Source organism: Corapipo altera, unplaced genomic scaffold (genome assembly GCF_003945725.1).
Source record: "Corapipo altera isolate COAL_440 unplaced genomic scaffold, ASM394572v1 216, whole genome shotgun sequence".
Lineage (NCBI taxonomy): Eukaryota > Metazoa > Chordata > Aves > Passeriformes > Pipridae > Corapipo > Corapipo altera.
Genome location: NW_020885034.1, coordinates 226,287 through 250,771, shown reverse-complemented (window position 1 = coordinate 250,771; position 24,485 = coordinate 226,287). Strand labels below are relative to the sequence as shown.

The following is a 24,485-nucleotide window of genomic DNA, read 5'->3' as shown; positions in this document are numbered from 1 at the left end:
GGCCTTGTCCAGGAGAGCACAGCAGTGCCAGGGAGGGATTGGTCCCCTGACTATTCCAGCAATCCCTAAGAAGTCACCACAACAGAGGATCACAATGATCCTCATCATCACAGGAGGCTCAAGGTGATCCTCCTCATGGGGACATCAAGCCTTGCAGCCAAACAGGCCACGGAGGAGAATTGGCTGGTGGTCCCCAGGAGCTCTGTGGAAGGGCTGAGTGCCCAGGCACTGGTCAGACTGGGGACCTGCCCAGGGCACTGACAGTCATGACCCAGTGACCACAGGGACAAGCATCAGATCCCTTCTCAAAGGGTTGAGGGGTTGTCCTCATGGTCCCCTGCTCAGCAGGGCCCTGGCACCCCGGTGCAGAGCACCCACTGCCAAGTTTCTCTCTGAATCCCCTCCTGCCCTGGGCATGTGGTGGGATTTTTTTTTTTTTCCAGAAGATGTGGAGGAAAAATGGAAGAAATGGGTATCAGTGGTTTAACCCTCAAAGGAGGGCTGCCATCAAGCATGACCTCTCCTGGACATTCCCACAGCGATGATGGAGAAGGTCCTGGGACCTGTCCGGGTAACCATTGGCTCTGCCTTTTGGAGCAGCACATGGACCCCCAGCCCCATGTGGAGCCTCAGGGCCAATTCTGCCTCCGCCCTGTGCCTGAGCTCCCGACCTCCCTCCCACTTGGCCATGTCCCTTATCCCCACTGGAACTCCATGGGGTGGTTATGCCTGCTGGGCAAGACCCAGTGGGATGCACTTGCTGGATCCCACCAGGTCTTTGGAAGGTGTTGGGTGACCCTGGGCAGGGGTCCCTCTGCCAGGGATCTCTGCCCACCCTGGCAGTGAGGCTGAGCCCTTGGGCACCAGATCCTGTGTCTGCTGCTGGAAAACTGGATTTGGTGCAAACCCCAAGAATTCAGACCAAGTGCAAAGACGTGAGTTGGGTCTCATCATTCCTTTCCACGAAGCAGCCTCCAGAGACCCTGGAGAGGGAGAAGGTCCCACCCCGGGGATGAAGCCAAGCCCGGATGGCACAGCTGGGAGATGGGCTGAGTACATCCCACCCTCCCTCAGGAGTGATCCCCAGGGGACACCCTGTGTGTGACGGGTGCAGAGGGTGCTCAGGGCTCTCAGGGGCCGCGGGGGCTCCGCACAGCACGTACCGAACTTAGCTGCCTTTGCTGCTGCTGCTGCCGACGGCACCCCTGGGGACAAGGAGAGAGGGACCCTCAGCCACCAGGGCCCCACAGAGCCAGGGGGTGGGGACAGGGCTCCTGGGAACAGTCACCTGCCACCCCGGGGACTCCAACGCCGGGCACCAGTCCTGGGACAGCTCCAACGCCAGGGACCAAGCCAGGGACACCAACACCACCAACTCCAGGCACTGCCCCTGGAGCTGGAGGGAAGCAGAGCAGTCAAACTCCCCCAAAACACCCCTCTCTGCCACTGGGCTGTCCCAGGGTCACAGGAGACTCCAGAGTACCTGGTTTTGTAGAGGGCTCCCCCTCCTCACAAAGCAGCTGCTCAGGGAACCCGAGTGCACCCAGGACTGAAATTCCCAGCTCCCTACACCCAGTTCAGGGGTCTGGAGTCCACCCGGCCACCCAGGACCCCCAGGGCTGGAGCTGTAAATCCCAGCTGTGCCCACGGCTGGCACGTTTTCCCTGGATGCTCCAATGAGTGGCTTGCTACTCGTTTTTCTCCCTCAAAACAGCCAAGGAGGAAACAGAGAGGAGGAGATTTACATCACCAGGAGCATCCCTCCACTAAGGAATGACAGTTCAGTACAGACACCATGTCCCTCGACACCCTGCTGGCACCTGGCACAGCAAAACCCTGTCTCTTATGGAGGAACCACGTGTGAGGGGGATGCACTGCCCTGTGCCAGGCTGCTGCATCACAAGGGGCCAGTCAGCCTGCATCACTGCCCAAAAAGCTGCAGGAGCCAGGATAGAGAACTGGGAGAACACCCCAGGAGGTGGGACAGGGGCTGCTGGGGCAGGTGGTGGAGCCACACAGCCCTGATATCAGTGCAAGGCTTCTCCATGTCCTGAGATGTGTCTGAGGCACCGGGAACTCACCAAGGGCTCCTGCCTTCGCCGCCGCCTTCGCTGCCGCCGCCGCTGCTGCTCCTCCAACTGTGGGATATCAGAGAGTCAGGGGGGTGGGACAAGGAGAGGTGACTCCCCTGAACCCCAGGACCAAGCCCTGTCACCCCCTCACCTCCAACTCCTGGCACACCAGGTACCAAGCCGCCGACTCCTGGGATGCCGCCAACCCCGGGCAGGACACCAGCTCCTGCCACAGGGGAGAAGAAGGTGGTCAGCCCAGCGATGCAGGGACACGACCAACGTGCCCCCAGCCTGGCAGGGAGGGCCCAGCTGCCCCGCTGGGGACACGTGTGGTGGATGTGCCGTGCAGGGCCACTCACCGTATTTCGCTGCTGCCTTTGCCGCGGCCGCCTGAGCTCCGACTCCTTGGGAAGGACATGGGCAACCACTGAGGTGCCGAGACCGTCCCCACCTCGGCTCCCCCACCCCACAGGGACCCTGGGGACCGGGCACTCCTGCCAGCATCTGTCCCCTTCACCTTTGGGACGTGATGCACACTCCAGGCTCTCCCTGGGGGTCACCAGACAGCCGGGAAGTGCCCAACACCCCAAAGGGACAGGGTGCCCGGTCCCCCTGCCCTGCCCGTGCCAGTCCCACACCCTGGGGCTGCGGGGTCAGAGTGTACCTGTCCCGGTGGGATACCCTGCCTTCCCTGCAAGGCCTGCTCCTGGCCCACCGGGCCTGAGGCCTGCAACCACAAACACAACGGCACAGCCACGTCAGGCACCGGCCCGAGGACGGAGGTGGAAGGAGCAGCTCCCTGGCCCAAAGGGTCTCCTCCCCCTGGCACAGAAGGATGCCCAGAGCCAGCTCCTTCGCAGTCAAGATGCCACTTCAAACATCCCTGCCTGGAGCTGGCGGTGGCTCAGGATGTGTCCTACGGATCAACGGCTCCCAGCCCCATGGCATGGGGTACTGGGAGGGTTGAGTGTCTCCCAGTCAGGCCCACAACCATCATGGGCAAGGCACGATGTCCCCAGGGGACCACCTGGGAGAGGGATGCCCCTCACACCGCCCCGAGGGTCACGGTGGCAGCCAGTGGAGCCACAAGGAGCTACGACCGCGGGGTGAGGGCTACGGGCACTCCCTGTGGGGCAGCTTACCATTGGTGTAGGGCAATCCATAGCCACCTGGAGAGGAGAGAAGGTGGGGGGTTAGCACCTGGCTGCCCGTGGCTGTGCTCCTGCCCCTCTCTGCCAGCCGGCTGTGCATCGGGATAGTAAATCCTCCAGGATACAAATCTCCATGGGGGAGCCAGGCCAGGAGATGCTGTTCTCCCTCACCTTGGAAGCAGTGGCTCCAAGGAGAGCTGCCCACTCCCAACCCTGTGCCGAGGGTTGTGGCGCCTGAAGCTGGTTTTGTGGGAGCCTCCCGTGACCCCGCTCCGGTGGGGGGTCCCCCGGGAGCCCCGCGGCAAGAGCTGTACCCAGCTGGCTGCGCCACAGCCAGCTCCAGAGGAAAGGTTTTAATTGGAATCAGGACTTGGGAGCCTCCACCGAAATGTGACCTTGTTAGGAGGTCGGCATGAAGGGACAGGGAAGGATTACGAGCGGGAACATCATGGCCAGGGAAGCGTCTCCTTGCGAAAGAGCCGGATCCCAGCGCTCGGAACGGCACGGGGATGCCCCACACTCATCGGGAACTGTGCCCTTGGGAGCAGCATCCGGCTCCCATCACTGCTGGCAGCGGCCTGAGGGGAGGTGATGGGCTGCCACATTCCTGATGGGAACACCAGGCAGGGTGGAGGATGTCTCACACCCCAAGCCCTCCTGCTGAGGGGGCAGGACAGGATTGCTCATGACCCAACATCTCTCTGAGAGCAGGACACCATCCCCTCCCACAGCCAGCATGTGGGGACCAGATTTCCCTGCACCCTGCCAGGCTGTCCCGTGGTGTCCCACGCCAGCACAGTGCTGCTGGAAGGCAGAGGCTTTTCCAGGCTGTGGCAGCCGTGAGCTGTGCCGGGTGTCCCCCACATTGAGGACCCCTCGCTCGCTCTCCCCAAAGCTGTGAAAGGGTCTGGCACTGGGGTGACACTCCTGGAGGTGACTCCAAGGACCAAGAGTCCTGGTCCTTGGATCTCCAAGGATTTTGCCAGGTCCAAGTCCAGCACCTCCCCACCCCAAGCTGAATGGGAAAGCAGCTCCTGCCCTGGAGCTGTGCCCACAGGGATGTCACCAGAACTGCCAGGGGGGCTCAGGCCAATGGGCACAGTGGGTGGTATGGGAAGGGCTCTGCACAGACTTATGTCACTCAAGCACATCTCGACACTGGGGTCCCTACGGCATCAATGGGACCCTGATCTCAGCCATATCTTCCGGCTGAGCCCCCAGCGAGGGGGTGACCCCAGGGCCACCTCCTGAGCAGGGACAGCACAGAAGCAAATCATCCAAAAAGGTGACTTCCCACTGACAATGTAGTTTGCTCTGTCCCCTCATCCCCTGTCAACCCAGACCTACTGTCAACCCCCTGCAATGGGGACACCCTCATGTGTGGCAGCCCCCGGATCCATTTGCGGCATCAAAACAAGAGCCTCTACAGCCAGCCTGGCCTGTTCCTGCTCTGCCAGCCCCAAATCCTCAGAGGCGACAAACTGACACCCCCCAACACCCCAGGAACAACCTGAGTGTCAGGTGAAACCACAGCTAGAGACACCCCTAAAATCGGCACCCCCAACACCCCAGGAAGGTCCAGGGTGCCGGGTGAAACCGCAGCTGGGGACAGCCCTGCTGTCCTGCCCCCATGGGGCTCCCTGCCCATAGGGTGGGTGTCCTCCCGTGATATATTTGGTGTTGGCTCCCCCGGAAGTGGGTCAGTTGGGCTGTGGGCCACCGTGGGACAGAGCCAGGCACGGCTGGCAGCTTGTCCTGCGCACCGGGCACCCCATGAAAGGCGGTTTGGGGCCGGGAGCCCAGACGGGATCCGGCGGCGGGGCCCTAACGAGCGTGACTGTGCTCGGCGGAGGAAACCGGGGCGGGCCAAGTGTTCCCGCTGCCGTCTGTGGTGACGGGCCCCGTCGGGGGGAAGCCGGCAGAGCTGCCGGGGCTGGCGCCCGTGCCGGGCTGGGATGTGCTTCCCGAGGGTGGGATGTTCTTCCCGAGGGTGGGCTCCCCTCGCCCAGGCTCTCCTGCCTGCGGCAACTTGGTGAGTGGGGAAAGCAGCACCCCAGGGATGGGGGTCCCTGCCCGGATCTGGCTGATCCTCGGGGATGCACTTGGAGATGGCAGCACAGCCCTCGAAGGGCACAGCACGTGCCACTGTCCCTCTGTGGGCAGAGCTGGCACAGGGCAGGGGGATGGAGGCCCCCGGATCAGCCCTGCCTGGGAAGGGGGTGCCGAGCTCCACCAGACTTCCCTGGGCTCCGGCTGAGCCTCGTCGGGGTGGGCAGTGGGGAGGGAGACCTGCCTGGAGCTCTTTGGCACAGCTCCTTGAGCCAGGACGCCTGGCCCAGGTGAATGCCTGGCACAACCCCAGGAGGCACAGTGAGCAGACAACCCCTGTGCCTCCTGCCAGGAGGAGCTGGCAGGGACATCCCGGAGCAGCCTGGCCCAAAGCACGTCCCCAGAACACGACCTTTCCTACCTTACAACAGCTGGAGAGAGGCACAGCATCATCCACATGGACCAGGGGCAAGAGCAGAGGCATCACCCCAGCAGCTGCCCATGGGGCAGCCACAGGCAGGGCTGCCCAGGGGCCCATCTGCCCAGAGCCTTGAGCTCTGTCCTGCTGTCCCAGGGCCAGCACCAGCACTGCCAGGTCCAGGGGACCCGTGGGCACAGCCCCAGGGAACGGCGGGTCCTTCTCCTGACACTGCCGGGGATCCTCCACCCGCAGCCCCGTTGGCTGTGGCAGCAGCTTACCTGGGAGCTTAGGAGCTTTGATGGGATACCCCAGAGGGACACCAGGCTGTGGACCTCCAAAACCTCCCAGTCCTGCAAAGCCAACAGCACACTCTCACCTGGAGCCCACGTCACGACCGCCACCAGTCCTTGGGAGAGGGGAGCGCCCCAGGGCACCCCGGGAGAGGAGAGTGGGTGTCCTAGGAAGCCCTGAGGTATCTTCTGGTGTGGGGAGACCATGGCTGTGATGGACAGGCTTGGGAAGGAAGAGAAGGACAGGCAAGAGAGACGGGACACTCACCAGGGATTCCTCCAAAGGCCCCAACTCCTAAAACGAAACACAAGGACACCTGTGTGAGCCCCGGGGCTGGGCCTGGAGGCCCAAATCAGCCTGAGTGGGTTCAGCTGGAGGTTGGCTTTCCTCACCCATGTGCCCTGGAGGGCTGTGATCCCAAAGGATGGGCTGGAACCAGCTCCAGTGGGATGGGGGGGCAGAGTTGGAGCCAGCCATGAACCCACCCTGGTGTTCCCAATGGATTGAGGGACTTACCTGGAGCTTTTGGCTTGACTCCAGCTCCAGTGGGTACTCCGGGCAGCACCCCTACTCCAGGGAAGCGAATGCCTGCAGGAGAGAGCCGAGGGTGAGCTGGGGCATCGTGATGTTCCTGGTACCCAAGACCACCACACCACACACTCCCAAATCCTTGCCACCCACCTCTGGCTCAGACCTAACTGTGGGACAGGGCACCCTCATCCTCGGGGGCTTGCCAGCCTGTCCGCACCCCCAGCTGCCAGGGAAGGGTTTGCTGCAGCCCTGGAGGTGCCTGGGGCTTGGGGGGCACATCGGGGAGTCTGGAGGGAACATGGCACTCAGGAGTGGGTCCCACTAGTGACAGCAAAGCCCAGCCAAGCTCGGGCAGTGCTCTCTGCCTAGGAGATGCACAGTGGCCTCAGGACTCTTCAGGGAGCAGGGGGTGGTCCTGCCTGCTGGACCCCAACCCTCCCGGGGCAGCAGACAGTGTTTTGGCCTGGTGGTGTTTGGGTTGGGGTTTTGAGTTTCGAGTTTCTCTTTCGTTTGTTTTTTTTTTTTTTTTCCTTCCCCTTTTACAAATGTCTTTCATTATAACTCGTGCGTTTTCAGACATGGAAAAGACATTCCTGACCAGCAACACACTTCTTCTCCGGACAGTGTCGAAACATCTTGTTTTCACAAGTTTTCCTCCCCCAAATTACTCTGCACTGAGGAATTCCTCTCTCCCCGCCACCTCCTCCCCCTTCTTCCCACGCCAGCCCTGCCGTGGCCGTGCCAGCTCCTCTCCCGGTGCCGCCTGCTCCCGCTGAGCTTGGCACGAGACCCCCGGAGACGCCGGGTCCCCCCTGCCGTTGGCACGGTGGAAATGTCACCGTGACCTCAGCAGAAGGGTTTGGAAGCTGCAGGGAGCAGCGCGGGGCAGACAGGAAGGCAGGCAGGGGCAGGGCAGGGTGCTCTGCCCACTTGGGGTGCTGGCATTGGGAGGGGGGACCCCTTGGAGTTTGGGGTGCTGGTGGCAGGGTAGGAATCCTTTTGGAGGTTGGGATGCTGCTGGTGGGGTCGAGAATCCCTTCAGAAGTTGGGGTGCTGCTGGTGGGATGGGGATCCCCTCAGAGGTCAGGGTGCTGCTGACAGGGTGGGGACCCCCTCGGAGGTTGGGGTGACGCTGGCAGGATGGGAATCCGCTTGGAGGTATGGGGATCCCATCAGAGGTTGGGGTGCTGATGACAGGATGGGGACCCCCTCAGAGTTTGAGGGGCTTCTGGCAGGATGGGCACCCCCTCAGAGGTTGGGGTGCTGCTGGTGGGATGAGGATCCCCCACTCACCTGCTCCGGGGAGCACGCCGCCCGGAAAAGCTCCAGGAATCCCAGCACCTGCCAGGCAAGAGAAATCCAGGGATGAGGGCCCGGGTGCAGTGGTTTCCCGCCCTGGCCCCTGGCTTTGGGGCCGTGCACCTACCTGGTATTTTAGGGGGTTTCCCTGCCGCGCCAACCCCGGGCTGCACCGCGCCCGGTACCACAGCACCTGCAGGCAGCAGAGACCCCTGAGCCCGGGCACCGGCTCCTGCCCACCCCGGCGGGCACGGCGACAGGTCTGCCCCAGGCTTGGCTATGCTGGGGACGAGGGGTGTTTCCTACCTGTGGAGACCCCGAGGCCGCCAGGACCACCAGGACCCGCTGAGCTGCGGGTGGCCGGAAGAGTGCCAAAGAAGGGACAAGGTCAGGATGGCTCTTGGGGGGGCGAAGGGGACACCTTGAGGCAGTACCAGGGTGTACTGGGCACGGGGACCAGGCAGCTCGGTGCCCTCTACTCCTGAGGGCTCAGGTTTGGCCGGTTCCCCTGTGCCTGGGTCCCTCCAAACTGGTGGGGGATCCCAGTGGGAGCAGCACCTGCTGCTTGCAGCCCCCCAGCTCCAGGGGGAAATCTTTCCTAACCCAGACTCCCAGGGGACACCAGGAGTCCCCGGGGCCTGCAGGAGCCCCAGTGTGGCCGTGGCCTTACCCAGACCCCCCGGCACTCACCAGCTTTTGCAGCAGCCTTGAGAGCCGCAGCCCCGGCGGCCCCCGGGAAGGCCCCCCCAGGGAAGGCAGCTCCTGGGAAGAGACCTGCAGCACCTGTGGGGAGAACCACCGGCATGAGCATCCCCAAAAAGCAGCTGCCAGGAGGGTGTCCTGCGCTCCGTGGTGGGTGCAGAGCTGCGGGGGCAGCGCGGCGGTGCCAGGGCTGGCGTTAGGCTGGGCGAGGCGCTGGTTAGCGGGCACTACCCTGTCCTGCATCCCCCAAATTCCTGCTCCCATCTGCATCCCACCCATCGCAAACATCACCCTGCAGTGGGTGCTGCCACCCCTGCAGCCCTGGGTGGGCTGGCTGACCCCGTGCAGGCACTGTCCCTCTGCTGCAGCCCCCAGATTGCTCCTCGCCTGTGGGGTCACCCCGACGTGGTTGATGCCGCGGTGTTGGGGGACCACAGGGCTGCCTGTTGGTGGCTGTAGTCCCTCAGGTCTGGGAAGGGACGCCCAGGCAGGGTATGGAGAGCTACGGAGATGGGGACAAGGGACATGCTGTCCCCAGGGCAGGTCTCTTGGGGACGTTGGTGCTCTGTGCTCACCTGGCTGCAGGCCAAGTGGGCCGAGTCCCCCAAGTCCTGCGACCCCTGGAAAGAAAAGCGGGTGGGCAGCCCAGAGGAGCAGAGGAGTCCCTGCTGCACCATCGCCATGGGGTGGGAGCACACCCGGGGGATGGGCACAGCGACGGGTGACAAACGCTCTCGGCAGCAGCCGAGTCCTCCATCCCGTCCCCTTCTGCCTCAGCCACCCCCCACCCCGCCGGGCCACGAGGGGACGGAACCAAAATGTTTATGGCTGAGGAATGAGCCCCTGGGTCTCCGGCCAGCGCTGCCTTCCAACATCTGGGGCTCATCAGCCCTCGCTCCCTCCAGGCGCAAATTCCAGTGCCGCTGGCTCGGGGCGCGGACACCGCTCCGGCTGAGCCCTCGCGGCCGCCCCGCGTTTGGTTTTAATTACGCCGAAATAAAGGGCCTTGTTTTTCTTTCCACGAGCTGAAATCTGAGTAAACGGAGGTTGCCGGCCCCCGCCTCGGGCTGGCGCTCCCGCCGCGCAGACGGGCCGGGTCGGGGGGCCGGGGAGGTGGGGTGACCCTGCCCCGGGCACAGCGGGTACCCCCGGGGTGGGCAGGGAGGGGAGACCCCTGTGCCTGCCTAAAGCAGAATCTCTCCGTGGGTGACGACAGGCACTGGGCAGATAGCGGTAGGACAAGGGGGAACGGTTTTAAACCAAAAGAGGAGAGATTTAGATTGGATGTCAGAAAGACATCAGGGAGTGAGGAGGCCCTGGCACAGGTTGCCCAGAGAATCTGTGGCTGTCCCAGCCCTGGAAGTGTCCAGGGCCAGGTTGGATGGGGATTGGAGTAACCTGGACTAATGGAAGGTGTCTCTGCCCATCGCAGGAGGTGGAACGAAATGATCTTTACAGTCCCTTCCAACCCAGGCCATTGTATAATTCCATGATCTTGCTCGGCATCAGATTTGCTCCCTGCACATTCAGTCCCTCCTGCCCCAGCACCTCTCCCCTGTTTCCCTCAGGCTGTGTATCCTCCTGCCAGCATCTCACCCCTCTCCCAGTGATGACCCCTCACCCCTCTCATTTCTAGGCCAGGCCAACCCCAGCGTGGCTGCAGGAGCCCCAGCAAAAGCTGCTCAGCCACGATGGCAGGTGAGCGGAGGCGCTGCCAGCTTCCCACGGGACACCGGCTCTGCAGCTCCCCCAGGTGCTTTGGCACAGCTCTGCAGGCAGCAAGCGCCCCAGAGGGTGGGCGGGGGGGGCTGAAAGGGAGGGGGCAGCGCATCGAAGCGGGGGGTGAGGGAGGAAGGCTCCTGGAGGCTGTGGCAGGGCAGGGATGCTGCGTGTCTTGGCCATGGGGGTGCCCGGGGTGAGGGGTCCCCTTGGCCATGTAGGAGAAACATGAGGGCAACAGAGGTTGGGAAATACCCCGGCCACTGGCATGGCAGGAGATGGAGAGAGGCATGGAAAGGCTTCTTACCTGGTTTGGCAGGTTTTGCTCCAACCCCGAGTCCTATGGGAGAGTGAGCAGAGAGGGCTCAGAGCCATCCTTCCTCTGGGCATCCCCCGGGGGGGGGACACCCTGTGGGACAGGGCCAGCCTCGTGGCAGACCCCCTGCCCACCCCAAGGCAGCTCTACCAGGGGTGTTGCCCCCCTCCCAACCCAGCACTCACCTGCTCCCAAACCTCCAACTCCAGCACCTGCGAGCAACGGCACAGCCTGAGCACCCACCCCTGTCAGCACCCATCCACCCCTCCGAGCCCCCCGGGGGGCCATGGGGAGGCAGGAGGGTCACAAGGGTGCGAGGGCATAGGGCATCCCCCCTGGGATGCTCGCAGTCTGGGCAGGGTGTAGGTGCCAGCCCTGGGGTAAGTCTGGCACTGCCACCCAATCCTGTTCCACACGGTGGGGCTGGTGCTGGGACAGCCACCCCGGGCTAAGCAGCCAGACAGGGTGACCATACATGCCCTGATCCCAGCTGGCAGGTTCTCAGCCTTCCACGATGTCTCAGAGGCATCCAGGGACCCCCTCAGGCACCTGCCTATCCCTGCAAGCCCCTCCCAGTGCTGCCTGGACCACTTTACCTGGGAAAAAGCCTGCTCCTGGGACTCCCACTCCCGGGATAGCACCAGGGACCCCTGCAAGAGAAGAGACCCTCGTTAAAATCTCCACAGGGGTGCAAGGCAGGGGAAAGAGGAATGTGTGTGGCACCTCCTGGGATCTGTGCTGCTCCCTGGGGAGGATTGGGATGTGGAGCTCGAGGGCAGGTCCCTTTCCTTGCACCCCTCAGTTCCTCGGTGTGACAGCGCTGGGAGGTGCCCCAGCTGGGGGCCAGGGGTGGCACCTCAGCAGAGTTGTCAGCAGGACTTGGCCCTGCACGGGAAGGAGGGACATGGGACTGGCTGCTGTCCAGCTTTGCTTCCCAAATCCTGTCCTGTACCACAGCCAGTACCACTTCCATCACCTCCAGCTTCTCATGGCTCTGAGGGGATGGGTCCAGGCACGGCAGGGGTGGGGCTGTCCCATTTCAGCCTTGCAGCCCATGCTGGTCCCAGCCAAACCCCCTGGCCGGGGCTGCCCCGTGCCCTGCTGAGATGCCAGTGGGAAGAGCCAGCTCAGGCCAGTGGGCCCGGGGTGACAGACTGAGACCCATCAGACACCCCTGTGTCCCTCTGCCTGCCTGTGTGACACTGAGGTCACTCTCCAGGTCCCATCACCTTCGAGGGCATCTCAGCTCATGCTCAGAGGTCACAGCAAGGTTTTTGGCTGCTTTAGACCCTGGCAGAGGTGTGTCTGCTGCAGACCACCAGGCAGCCACCCTCTGAGTGGTGCCCCCAGCTCCACCAGGGCCACGGATGGGTTGGGGGATGGCAGGTGGGTTGGGGGCACAAGGGGGCTGCAAAGCAGGGGGATGTTTCACTTCTGGCACCAGGGGAGGGGTTGCTGTGGGGTCTGCAGTGGGATTTGCTGGACAGGGGGCTGCCAGGAGCAGTGGGGGTGGCTGCCATGGCCAGCACCCCTGTGCCAAGCCACAGCCAAACCTCCTGCCTGTGCTGGGCAGAGGGGCTGGAGTTCAGGGTGGTGGGCACTGGGGACCCTGTGGTGGCATGGCTGGGACCTGGGGACCTGCAGCCTGGCCAGGCCTGGGGGGAACCAGCACCCCCAGGAGCCGAGTGCCCAGAGTGACACAGCCCTGACAACCCCACCGAGGGGCTGGGCAGGGTGGAGCCAGTGCCCGAGGGGGATGGGCAGGTGGCAGGGCTGGCACAGCACGGTGGGGGGCACAGCATGCTGCACATCTCCAGCTCAGATGTGGGGCAAACTCCAGGGGTCCCCCCTCGTTGTGCCCCACAGCCCCCTGCTCTGCCCCACCAGTGGCAGGGATGAGGATGTTCCTCGTGCCCGGCTCACCACCCCGGGCACCTGGGATGGACCCCCAGTCCTACCACAGAGATGCACTGGGATGCACTGGGATACCAGGACATACATAGGGGTGTCAGGCTGTGCAAGCACGGGGGATGTTGGGACACACACGCAGGAGGGGTTCCCGTGCCAGGACCTGTCACACAGCCCCCACGTGCTCCCCATAGGGTGGGGCTCAACCCTGTGCCCAGGAATAACCCCTCCCAAGGTCCTGCCAGGGCCGAGGGCCCTGGAGCAGCTGGTGTCCCTTGGAACGGAGGGGACACGGGCTCAGCCATCGCTCCAGCCGCCGGCTCCCCGCTCCGGCACGGCACAGCCCGGCCTGGCAGCCGGCCGGGGGTTATGGAGCAGCTCCTTTTCCCGCACATTCCCCACCCCTTCGCCCGCCCCCAGCTTGGATAAACAAAAACCCGACTTCTAGCTTGTTTCCAAACAAACTCAGAGCGTCCGCGCAACGCCTGTGCTTCCCCCCCCCGCCCCCCCCCCCGGGGGGGGGCCACCCCCCTGCCGGGGGCAGCCAGTGCCGGCGGGATGGCCAGGGTCCTGCCAGGGACCCCCATACCCACAGCCAGAGACTGTGCCCCACCACGGAGGGGCTGCTCAGCCCCCCTGATGCTCCCCAGCCTCAGCCCCCACAGCCAGGCCAGGTCCCTGGGGCTGGGGTGGTGCTGGGGGTCTCCTCTGTCCCCCTGTGCCGGTCAGCCCCAGGGAGGTGGGACAAGGCAGGATGGCTCCCAGCACCCCTGAAGTGCATGAGCACCCCAGAAAGGTCCAGATTGCACCTGCCCACAGCCACAGGTGCCACGCTCAGCCCTTCATCATCGTCACCCTCTGGGTAGATCCTGGCAGGAGGGTCCCACTGCGGGGACACTGTCACTGCCCCCTCCCCAGGCATCCCCCGGACACCACCCCAGGCTCAAGGCACGGTGCTCATCCCAGTGCCTCGACAGCTTTCAGAGGCTGTGCCAGTTCATCAGCCATCTCTGTGCCCAGATCAGGAGGTGGAGGGGGTCAGCAAGGCCTGGCAGAGCCAGGATGGCTGGGGGGGACACCGCGTGCCTTTGGGGAGCTGAGCCTTCCACTCAGGAGCCCTCCCTGACCCCTCTGCTGCCAAACACAGCCACTTCTGCCCTTCTCTGGGAGCTCTTTTACAAGTTGCTCATCCATGGCCCAGCTGGGGGGGTTGTTCCCTGGTGCAGGCACTGCGAGGGGTCTCTGTAACCCATTTGGTTTTACAAATCCCCCCCAGCACCACCAGTCCCTCCCGTGGGCAGCACCATCTCACTGAGTGTTGGCAACAGCCCTGCTACACTGTGACCACAGCCATCTGTGTCTCTGTCCTTCCCCAGCCTCAGGGCCAGCAGCCCCCAGCCTAGTTTGGGGTCTGTGTGCCCCCTTTTGTCCTTTCCATCCCTTCCCTTGGCACATGGGGAAGGGAAAACTGAGTCCCCAGCCTCCCAGCACTGAAAGAGCTCTGGGCTGCCTCTACCCCTGCCCCAAGCCTGCCAGGACCCACCAAGGGGGGGGTTCCCATTCTCCCAGCTTGTCTCCTGGGCCGGGCTGGCTGCAAACCCGCAGAGTATGGTGCTGGCCCCCAGGATCCCAGCACCCACCCCAGGGATGTCTTCTCCGTCCCAAGGCAGGAGGATTCACACCCACACGTGCAACCCCAGCTGTGGTGGGGTTTGACCCATGGAGGTGCCCAGGATCTGGTGTGGAGCCTCCTCATTTATAGAAAGTGGCCTTTTTCTCCCCCAGTTCCATCCCAGAGCTCACTGTTTGTGGTGCCCACACTGTTCCGCTGCTGGTGCTGCTTCCGATCCTGGTGGGATCAGCTGCACCATTCCTACCTGCCCCACTGCTCACAGCTCACTTCACAAGCCAGAAATCCACATGATTTCTCTATTCCACGGAGCTTTTGAGACTGAGACCAGGCTGGAGAACCCACCACAGGACAGGAGCTCACACCCTCACCGGGCAGCCAAACCTGGCCCCTCGCCGCCCTCCCCGTGCCCATGGGCACCCGCTCCCGGAGGAGCCTCACTGAGTAACCACCACCATTTCCCTGGTTCCGCTGTTTTCTTTTTCTTGGGAGAAAGTTATGGAAACATTCAGTCTCCAAGCGACTTTGAAGCCGTGTTGCGTCCCATCCCGAGCGCGCTGGGAGCAGCTCGGGGGGAGCAGGGGGGGCTGCTGGCGGGAGCCTGGCTCCTCTCCAACCCCCCTGAAGCTCCAGCTTTCATCTCCGAGCCCTGGCAGATGAGCTACACCCTCAGAGCTGGGAGGAAGCAGCCCCAGCAGACCAGTGTCCAGCTGGGAAGGGGAGATGCCATCCCAGCCCCACCACTGGCACTACTGGTGTCCCTGAGGATTCTGGGTGCCCTCACAGGGTCCCCACAGTGCCAGCACACCCAGAACCCACCTCTCTGCACCCCCAGAGATCCCAAAACCTGCAGGGCTGGGATGTCCCTGGGGTCCCTCTTGTCCCTCCTGTGGATGTCACTGCCAGGGGATCCCCTGTGCTTGGCAGGGGAAGCCCTGAGGGGTGGATGGAAGCCCTGAGGGATGTTTGGAAGCCCTGAGGGGTGTTTGGAATCTCTCAGGGGTAAATGGAAGCCCTGAGGGATGAATGGAAGCCCTGAGGGATAAATGGAAGCCCTGAGGGGGGGATGGAAGCCCTGAGGAATGGATGGAGGCCTTGAGGAAAGGATGGAATCCCTGAGGGACAGATGAAGGTCCTGAGGAATGGGTGCCCACTCCAAACACTGGGACACGCTGCACTTGGCACCTTTAGGGGAAGGCACAGCAGCTTCCCCACACCACTTGTGCCCAACCTTGCAGGTGCCCACGGTGCCCAGCACAGCTCTGCTCCCCAGGGGACAGACCCCCAGGGCCTGATCCTGACCCATTGCTGGGGGCTTCCTGAGTGCTGCCATCTCAGCCCCTTGGCACTGCTCTGAGGGGACAGTCTGTGTGTGAAGGAGGGTCCTCCCTTCTCCCCCTTGATTCTGGGATGTCTCAGGGGTCCCTTTTCTGCCAGGCTGGTTTGGAGCTGCACTGGCAGAGGTGCTGGAGGACACTGCCCTGAGCCCCCTGCAGGTGCCCCCACAGCACCCTGGCATCCCCCACACCGTGCCACCAACTGTGCCTCTGTCCCAGCTCTGTCCCCGAGGGCTGGCCGAGCACACCAGGCTGCAGAGACACTGCCCAGTCCTCCGTGGGGGAGCATTCTCCAGGGTCCCACCAGCTAGGGCCACCTCCTCAGTGAGCTGCTTCCCAAACCAGGAAACACCCCTGGAGACTGAGCGGGGGCCTGGAGTCGGGCCAACATTCCCAAACTGCTCAGGAACTGCTGCAGGGTCTCCTGGGGGTCCAGAGTCCTCCAGGGAATGTCCTAGTTGGACATTGTTGGAGAGCTGGGGACCAAAGCCACCACGGCTCAGCGAGGCAGCACGGAGCATCACTGCTGGACATGGAGAGTGGCCAGGACTGGGCACATCCCATCCAGCACCTTGACCAGGATCGGGCACCGACAGCAGCTTGGCTTTACAGGAGCTGCCCAGCTCTGGGGTCCCACTGCCTGCACAGCCAGGGGGGAACAGCTCATGGACGGGGTCCTGGGAGCCCCCCACACCAGGGTAGAACAGGGAGCTGCAGGGCACAGGCAGTCGGGATGCCTTGGTGCCCACACAGCCCTGGCACTGCCCAGGGGATCCTGGCCCCTCCCCTCCTCCGGTCCTCAATCCTCTCTGTCTGAGAAGCTCTGGCACCCACCCCACCCCCGATGGTGGCTCTGCCCGTCACACGCTCTCCGTGGCACACCCCGGACTCTGCAGAGGTGACTGTCGCACCCCGGCGGTGCTGTCCCCGCACCCCGGAGGTGCTGTCCCCACCTCAGCCGGTTCGGCCGTGTCAGTGGGCTCTCAGTCTGTGCTCAGCTGCTCTCCCCGCCTCGGTGGGAGCTCACACCCGACCCCGGCACACGAGCCGGCCCCGGGCAGGCACCTGCTGCGCTGGCCCCGGCTGTGTCACCTGCTGAGTGGGCTGTCACCTCCCCACCCCGCCCACCTGTGCGTGGGCTGAGGGGTCACACAGCCCTGGGGTGTCACACAGCCCTGGGGTGTCACACAGCCCTTGGGACCCGCGTCAGGCTGGTTTCTGGACCCGGCGCTGGCGACACCAGTGCAGGGAGGGCGGTGCGGGGGCCACCCGGGCATCCCCGGGCTGAGATTCGGGTGGGTCGAGCTGCTCCGCGGCTGCACCAGCCCCGCGGGCTGTCCCGGCCACACACTGCGCGGCAGCTCGCACACATCGGCCGCGGGATGCTGCCACCCGCTGCCCCTCCAGCTCACCCCGCCACCGCATCGGGGGGCGACTGGTGCCAGCTCCCCCCCGCCTCGCCCTTACCAGCCCCGTGGGAGTCTGGTGGCCACCACCCCGCGCTGCCCTGCCTGCGTGTTCCTGAGCTTCCCGTGCCTCCAAGCCTTTCATATTCCCAAACCTCATATCCCTAAGTCTCATGTCCCCAAGCCTCTCGTGTCCCCAAGCCTCTCGTGTCCCCAAGCCTCTCGTGTCCCCAAGCCTCCCATGTCCCCAAGCCTCTCACCAGGACGCAGCACTTCGGAGCCTCCCCCCAACAAGTGTTTGGCGCAGCAGCGCCGTTCTGGGACTGCCCCGTGTCACCACCCTCGGTGACATCCCATCCCACCCGGGAATGGCACGAGCCACCCGCCGCTTTGGGGAGCCAAGAGCCCTCCGCGGAGGTGACAGCGAGGGAGGCTGCCCACCCACCCCCGGGAATGTCCCCAAGGCAGGGCAGGGTGGATGACAGTCCCTCCTCGGGGCCACGCAGCCGGGGCAGGCGTGGAGCTGCCCGGGGAGCTCGGAGGGTCCCCGGAGGACCGGGGCGAAGCGCTGGCCGGGGTAAGGGAAGGAGCCTTTTCGTTCCTTACCTCCTTGCTGAGTAGCCGGGAGGATGGAGAAGAGGAGGAGGAGGACTCCGGGAAGGAGGGGTGCAGCTGCCTGCCTTGCCATCTCTTGAAGCAATGCCCCCGTGCTCCCGCGGGCTGTGTGTTTTATCCCAGAGCTGCTTAATTGTTGCTTCCAAGGATGCGAGGGGAAGGGGAGGGGGAGCAAGGAGGGAGGGGAAAAGGAGAGGGAGAGGGGGGAGAGAGGCACAGGACACTACGTCATGAGGAAAGGCCAAACACACACGAGCCTCTCCCGCCGATTGGGCTTGGCTGCTCGGGGAGGGTTTTTTTTCCCTTTTCCCCTTTTTTTTTTTCCTTTTTTTTTTTTTTCTTTTAATTCCTCGCTGCTCTCTCCAAGCCGGCGCGTCTCTGCCAAAACCGCTGGAAGAGGGGGGGGAGCTGCCAAGGCAGGCGGTGGGGGAGGGCACGGGAGCTGTGCCCACCCGCATGGGTGCCACGGGGGGTTTGGGGTCACGGGTGAGTGTCGCATCCCGGGGGGCACCTGGGGGTCCCGCACCCCGGTGACACCGGCCGGAGGGGGATGGGATGGAGGTGGGGATCGGTTGGGTGAAGGGATGGGGGTGTCCAGGGAGGGAATTCGGGGGGGTTGCCATTCCAGTCGCGGGGTGCAAGGGACGGGACTGGCCCGATGCCCGGTGCCGGGTGCCAGTGTCCCGTACACGGAGCCCGGATCTCGGTACCGATGTCGGTGCATTGAACCCCCTGCCAGTGCCGGGGCCAGTGCCCGGGGCCGGGGCCCGGTACCGGTGCCAATGTTCGGATCCCAGTGCTCGTGCCAGTGTCTGGATCCCGGTGCTGGTGCCGGTGTCTGGATCCCTGTGTCAGTGCCCCGTGCCCCGTTCCGGTGCCAATGTCCGAATCCCGGCACTGGGGAATCCCGGCACTGGTACCAATGCCGGTGCCCAGATCCCGGTGTCGGTGCCCCGTGTCAGTGCCTGGTGCCGGTTGCCGGATCCCGGTGTGGGTGCCAATGCCGGTGCCAGTGTCCGGATGCCGGATCTCGGATGCCGGTGCCGGTGTCCGCCGGCGGTGGCCGTTAGGTGGCGGGCGCGGGGTGTCCGGCCCCCGGCAGGACGGGAAAACCGGGCAGTTTGCAGGAAAACGTGCTGCCGGGACCCGGCGGTGCCCTCCCGGCCAGGGGTGTCCTGGGGACACGCAGCGCCCGGCCCGACCCGAGCTGGTGATGCCCACGCGGCCCCCGGTGCCCCCCGAACCTGGGGCTGGGGGGTCTGGGCTCCGTCAGCTCTGAGCCCAAACCCCGGCCCTGCGTGTCCCCACGGGCCACCCCGGCCCCTTTCTCATGGGGTGTCTCTGCATGGGTGTTGGGGGACAGCTGGGGTGGCACTAGGTTGAACTGGGGGATGAATCATGGAATCATGGAATGGTTTGGGTTGGAAGGGACCTTAAAGCTCACCTTGCTCCACCTCCTGCCATGGGCAGGGACACCTTCCACTAACCCACATTGCTCCAAGCCTCATCCAACCTGGCCTTGGACACTTCTAGGAATGGGGCAGCCACAGCTTCTCTGGGCCTCCCCACCCTCACAGGGGAGAATTTCTTCCCAGTATCCCATCTATCCCTGCCCTCTGTCAGTTTGAATCTATTCCCCCTTGTCCTGCCCCTCCACCCCTTGTCCCAAGTCCCTCTCCATCTCTCCTGGAGCCCCTTTAGGCCCTGGAAGGGGCTCTCAGGTCTCCCCAGAGCCTCCTCTTCAGGTGAACACCCCCATGTCTCCCAGCCTGACTCTAGAGCAGAGGGGCTTCAGCCCTCGGAGCATCTCTGTGACCTCCTCTGGACTTGCTCCAGCAGCTCCGTATCCTTCTGATGTTGGGGACCCCAGAGCTGGAGGCAGCTCTACAGGTGGGTTCTCACAAGGGCAGAGTAGAAGGGGAGATTTCCCTCCTTCAACCTGCTGTGTGGATGAAGGACAAGGAATGCAAAACATCCCTCTCACTGCAGGTCCAACGCTGCGACTTCCCTGCAGTGCCAGGAGCTGAGATGCTGCTCATCCCAGTACCTGCCTCCTCCTGAGCCCCAGGCTGCTGCCAAGGGAGTGAGAGCATGGAAATGCCCTGTCTGCACCCCCTTCCCGTGGGGCTCCCTGTCATCAGGGCCCTTAATTCCCAACGTTCCTTCCACCACTGCGGAAACTGGCAGCAAATTATCAGCAAATCCACCCAGTTCCTCCCGGGCTGTGAGAGGTGTGAAGGCCCAAACCTGGCCGCCCTCTTAAAGAAGTGTGAGCTCAATCCACACTCAGGACAGTCCCTCTGGAGCCCGGCTGTCTGGCTTGTCTCAGCTCCCACTTTATTTTAGGGAAAGTGCTGATGGCTGTGGCTGCAGGAAATCTGGGAGGTGGAAATTAGGGAACGTTTTGCCCTCCACACCCTGCGCTGGGATGTGCCAGGGGATGGTGTTGGGGGGGGGGCTGTGGATGAGCTGCTGGCCCCCCGGTGGGTTTTGCATGGACTTGTGTGGGACTGGGAGTGGATTTTCTATACACCTGCATCCTTGCAAAAGGCTGCGGGCTGGGGACACGGAGCACCCCAGGATGTGGAGAGGGGATGAGCATCGTCCGGGGCAGCACAGCCGGGCTGGCCCGTCTGTCCGTCCGTCCGTCCCCCGGCTGGCGTTGCCGGGTGATGTAATGCTTGAGTGAAAACACACGCGGTCGTTAAACACGAGCTCTCTGCTCCAGAGGAGCGGCGCGGGAGCTGATGGATGCAGGGACCAGCAGCTTTGCAGCGGTTCCAGCAGCCTCAGGGCTGTGATGTGACCCGCGGGACGCAGACCCCCGGACGGGGCTGGCCGGGAGTCCGGGTGATGCATCCTCGGTGCGTCTGTCTGTAAAACATGTCCAGAGCGGGGCTGGGAAAGCGGCCTCGCTGGGAAGCAGAACTGGGAAGCAGAACTGGGGCAGCTGGCCGGCTCCGAGCAGCTCCCATCCCTTGCCAGTGAAAGGGCTCTGACTTATGAATGCGTGATTTGTACCTAGAAAGAATAGATGTGAGGCAAGATCTCCCCGCCCCTGGCACTCGCGCCGGGAGCGGGATCCAAACCCTTTGTGATTTGGCCGGGGCAGAGCCGAGCGCTCCGCGAGCCGCCCCCGGGGACGGGCTGGGAGTGTCCCCCCAAGCGCGCAGGGAGTGTCCCCCCAAGTGTGCAAAGCGCCGAGGAGAAGCTGCTGGGGAAGGCACAGATACGGGTACGGTCTGGCGGGAAGGGGGCAAGGCAGGAAATTCTTCCCGCAATGGGGAAAAGAAGGGGATTGCTGCGTAGTGCAGTGTCTGGGTGAGAAAACCCAGCACGAGAGCACCTGGGGCCACATCCAGGACCTGCCCGTAGCAGGGCTGGGGGATTTGCCGCGAGCTGTGGAGCTCTGGGAAGGACGGATGCTTCCTGCATCCAGTCCCCTCGCGGTGGCAGGTGCAGGTCACACACGGCCCCCCGAACGCTGACATAGCTGCTGGGGGAGATGCCAAAGAGCCTTACGCTGCTGTCACACACTCAGAGCTGTCCCGGGGGTAACGCCGACGTGCAAAACACAGAAGTAAACATCCCTTTGCCATAGCTACGAGGAGCCCCACACCTGCCTGGTCCCCCAGACCCCAATCGTGCTCCATGAGCTGTTGACGGCGTTGCCGTAGTAACGGGGTGTGACGGGGCTTTATGGATGCACTCAAAGGAAAGGTATGTGTGAGGGGCAGGCCACGGAAACAGCGTGGCCTCCTCACGGTCCCAGGGCAGCTGAGGCTGGTACAAGGGTTCAGAACAGCCAGACTCACCAGCATCATGGGGGGTTACATGGTTTTCGTCCATCCTGTCTCTCTGCTGAGCAAGTGTTTGGCCTTGGTGCTCATTCCAGGAAGGTGGGGCAGGTTCCATCTTTCACCAAGGGACAGGGAAGTTGCCTCTTCCCATGCTGAGCATCCTTATGCTTTTCTGCCTTGTTAATTGCTGACCAACAGGTTGTCAGCCCTCTGGATGGTGCAAAAAGGAAGCTCCAAACTGTCTGAAATGGACACCTCTGTCAGTCAGGCCAGAGAAATGCCTCCCAGGGCAGGGGCAGGAGGGGGAGGTGGGTTGTGAGGCATGGACAGGGCTCTGTGGTACTCAGGAATCAAGGCAAGTCTCTGCTCGGCCTTATTTTCAGCAAGTGGAACTTTCTGGCCCGCCGAGTGCCACACTCAGAGCTATTGTCACGAGCCCACAGTTGTCCCCATGGTTCTGCCAGGCCAGCTCTGACATTTGCAGCCAGGTCTGAGCTGTGGGCAGCAGGCAGGGCACCAAACAACACCCCAGCACGTGGCTCCAGCTGCAGCTCTTGTGTTTTCTGGCCAGAAACCTGGATAAGCCCTGCCATGGGCTGGTGCATGGCAGAGTCTCTGGGGCAGGGGAACATCACCCCCTGCTCCCATCAACCATCCAAGAGTCATGGAGCTGGGCTGGAGGTTGGGCTGGATGAACAACTGTTAAAGCATTGAAGATCACTGGATACTCCAAATGTGGTCTGGGGGTGGGGTCCCCATCTCCCTCTCCCCTGTGCATCCCATGGCATGCCCCAGCACATTCCCTGGGGAGAACACTCAACCCCACCTGTGCAGCCCACGCCACAGCCCCACAGGACACCCATATGGCACATGCCTGGTGCAGCTGAGGGAGCCATCCTGTCCTTGGGATGAGGCTGGAAGCCACCATGGACATGTGTCTCAGCACCATGGACGGGATCCTAGACTAGAATCATAGAATCATAGAATGACCTGGGTAGGAAGGAACCTTAAAGCTCATCTCATTCCACCCCGGCCATGGGCAGGGACACCTTCCACTAGCCCAGGTTGCTCCAAGCCCTGTCCAACCTGGCCTTGAGCAGTCCCAGGGGTGGGATTGTCTCAGCTGTCCCCAGGTACACTTGGTGCTGGGGACATGAGAGGTGTTGCCAGCACTGCAGGGGCTGTCTGGGGACAGTGGGACCTCTCCCTGCCAGGTGCCACTGTGCATCTGTCCCTTGGCTTTGATGAACTAACAAGGCTCATGTGACCCCAGTCATACCCTGCCCAATCTTAACTTCACATTAGCTCCTCTTTCCCTGGCAGCCCCTGCCTGGGGTTTTTATGGGAAGAGGTTTTGCCAACACGAGGATGCTGCTTGGTGGGACCAGAGCTGGAGCTGCAGCCAAGTATGGCAGCAGGCTGCTCTTCCTTGGCATGACCAACAGAAACAGCATCGTTCTCCCACAACCAAGATCCTTTGGGAATGTTTTCCATTGAAATCTCCTCAGGAGAGAAGAGGAGACACGATCCCCAGCCCCTTCTACAGACCGCTCACCCTGGTTTCTCTTTTCAGCTGTGAACAACCAGGGCCAGATCCACGACTCCTCCTTGGTAACTGCTCTGTAACACTGGGCCACCCATTCCTTTCCTGTCCCTCCATGGTGCTCTCCTTTTCCATCTTTTCCCCAGTTCTGGTGCCTGGCTCCCCCAGCCTTTGGCCCCCAAATCACTGCTGAACTGATGACCCCCCTGCTGGAGGTCACACCGCTTGTTCCAGCTCTCCTTGCCTTGGTCACAGCCATGTGCCTCCCGCACAGGCTTTGCCTCTCTCTCATCCTCTCCCCTTCCCTGGTGGATAATCAGCTCTCCTAGTTCTGGGAAGACCCCTGGATATGCAGCACAAGTGAGGTTGGGATTGTGTTGTGAGTGGTGCAGCCCTGGGACAGCAGTGACGGGATCTCCATCCTTGGACATGTTCAAAACATGTTCAGGGCCTGGACAAGGCCCTGAGCAGTTGGACCCAGCTTTGGAGTGCTTGCTCAGGGGCTGGGATGGAGACCTCCAGGCTTCCCTTCCAACCTAAATCCTTCTATGATTTATATTGAATTCTCCTCGGTATTTTGCAGTTCTGGGAAGCCTTCAGTGATGTATCGTTGAACTGCTCTAATCCAGTGCTGGCCAAGGAGGGATTTAGTGGTCCTGGCTCCACACATCTCATTCACATTGTCCTTCCCAAGGACAGCTGAACATCTGCTGCCCATAGGTAACTCCAGGCCGCCGCACGGCCCCGCTCCCAGCTTGGGTGTGAAACCTCTGCCTGCCTCCATCCCCGCTGACCTGTGCCTGGAGCTTTCAAGTGGCTGTTTTCATCCTTCTCGGGGCCGTCTGTGAACATTCCAAGGGTTGATTAAAAGGTACCATCACTGCAAAACATGCTGTGCCTGAGTGGACGGAGCTTTCAGCAACCAAAGCACAGTGTTTACTGGAAGGCGCCGCGGTCGTCCTCGGTCAGGACTGATTCCCTGCCAGATGTCAGCTCTGACCCCCAGCAGCTTCAAAATTGGAGGATTGTTTTGTATTCTTGAAAGAAAGGGGGGAGGAAAAAAAAAAAAAAAGAAGGAAAAAGGGGGTATGTTTATTATGAAGATATTGCTTTTCGCTGCCTGTGTGCTCCGCCACGGCCAAAGCGTGTTCAAAGGGACTCTCAAATCGCCTTTGTGCGGAGAGCGAGGCTGGAAAATATCAACCCAGGAGGGGAGAGCTGAAGCAAGTCGTGGGCAACTAAGCACAGAGATGTAACTGGTAACACTCAGCCAGAACATGAACTTTAGACACTGCCTGTGCTCCAGTTTGTGTCTGTAGCACAGAGGGGCCCTGAGGAAAAGGCGGTGGAGCTCTATTATCTCGCAGCCAGATCCTTGTGGTGTTGAGGGGAAACATATAGCAGGCAGGGCTGGGCTGCCTCCCTCCCCTCCCAGTGCACCCTGCAAATGCCAGTCGATGGCTCCCAGAGCCCTGATAACTCTGAGCGTGACTCACAGCCCAAAAATCAAGAGTAGAGCTTCAAATTAAGAATTACTAAAGGGGGAAAAAAAAAAAAAAAGCACATGCTGGGTATGGTTCGTGTTCTGCTTTTTATGCCTCCAGCTTTTCTGTGCATCCAGGAGGGCTTAGAGTTTTCCTTTCAGCAGAGTGAAATCTGAGTCTCCCCCAGGCACAGGGCTCTGGGAGATGGGGA

General features: G+C 62.5%; 1 protein-coding gene and 1 long non-coding RNA gene across 2 annotated transcripts in view; one reads left to right on the top strand and one right to left on the bottom strand.

Moving 5' to 3' along the window:
- Positions 1-17,635, bottom strand: part of ELN (elastin) — a 22,767-nt gene extending 5,132 nt beyond the window's left edge. Inside the window, exons 1-18 of the mRNA XM_027668263.1 lie at positions 17,439-17,635; positions 11,148-11,201; positions 10,737-10,763; positions 10,543-10,575; positions 9,092-9,136; positions 8,505-8,597; positions 7,942-8,007; positions 7,809-7,856; positions 6,501-6,572; positions 6,252-6,278; positions 5,972-6,043; positions 3,215-3,241; positions 2,737-2,799; positions 2,432-2,476; positions 2,224-2,298; positions 2,082-2,138; positions 1,289-1,396; positions 1,164-1,205 (exon numbers count right to left, since the gene is read on the bottom strand). Coding sequence (XP_027524064.1) covers positions 1,164-1,205; positions 1,289-1,396; positions 2,082-2,138; positions 2,224-2,298; positions 2,432-2,476; positions 2,737-2,799; positions 3,215-3,241; positions 5,972-6,043; positions 6,252-6,278; positions 6,501-6,572; positions 7,809-7,856; positions 7,942-8,007; positions 8,505-8,597; positions 9,092-9,136; positions 10,543-10,575; positions 10,737-10,763; positions 11,148-11,201; positions 17,439-17,520 — 1,036 coding nt within the window. The 5' untranslated portion in view covers positions 17,521-17,635. The remainder of the gene's footprint in view (positions 1-1,163; positions 1,206-1,288; positions 1,397-2,081; positions 2,139-2,223; positions 2,299-2,431; positions 2,477-2,736; positions 2,800-3,214; positions 3,242-5,971; positions 6,044-6,251; positions 6,279-6,500; positions 6,573-7,808; positions 7,857-7,941; positions 8,008-8,504; positions 8,598-9,091; positions 9,137-10,542; positions 10,576-10,736; positions 10,764-11,147; positions 11,202-17,438) is intronic.
- A 3,626-nt stretch (positions 17,636-21,261) lies between these two features.
- Positions 21,262-23,680, top strand: LOC113959323. Its single transcript, XR_003531771.1, has 2 exons — positions 21,262-21,346; positions 23,374-23,680. It is a non-coding gene; the product is annotated as an uncharacterized LOC113959323 (long non-coding RNA).
- Positions 23,681-24,485: the final 805 nt, after the last annotated feature.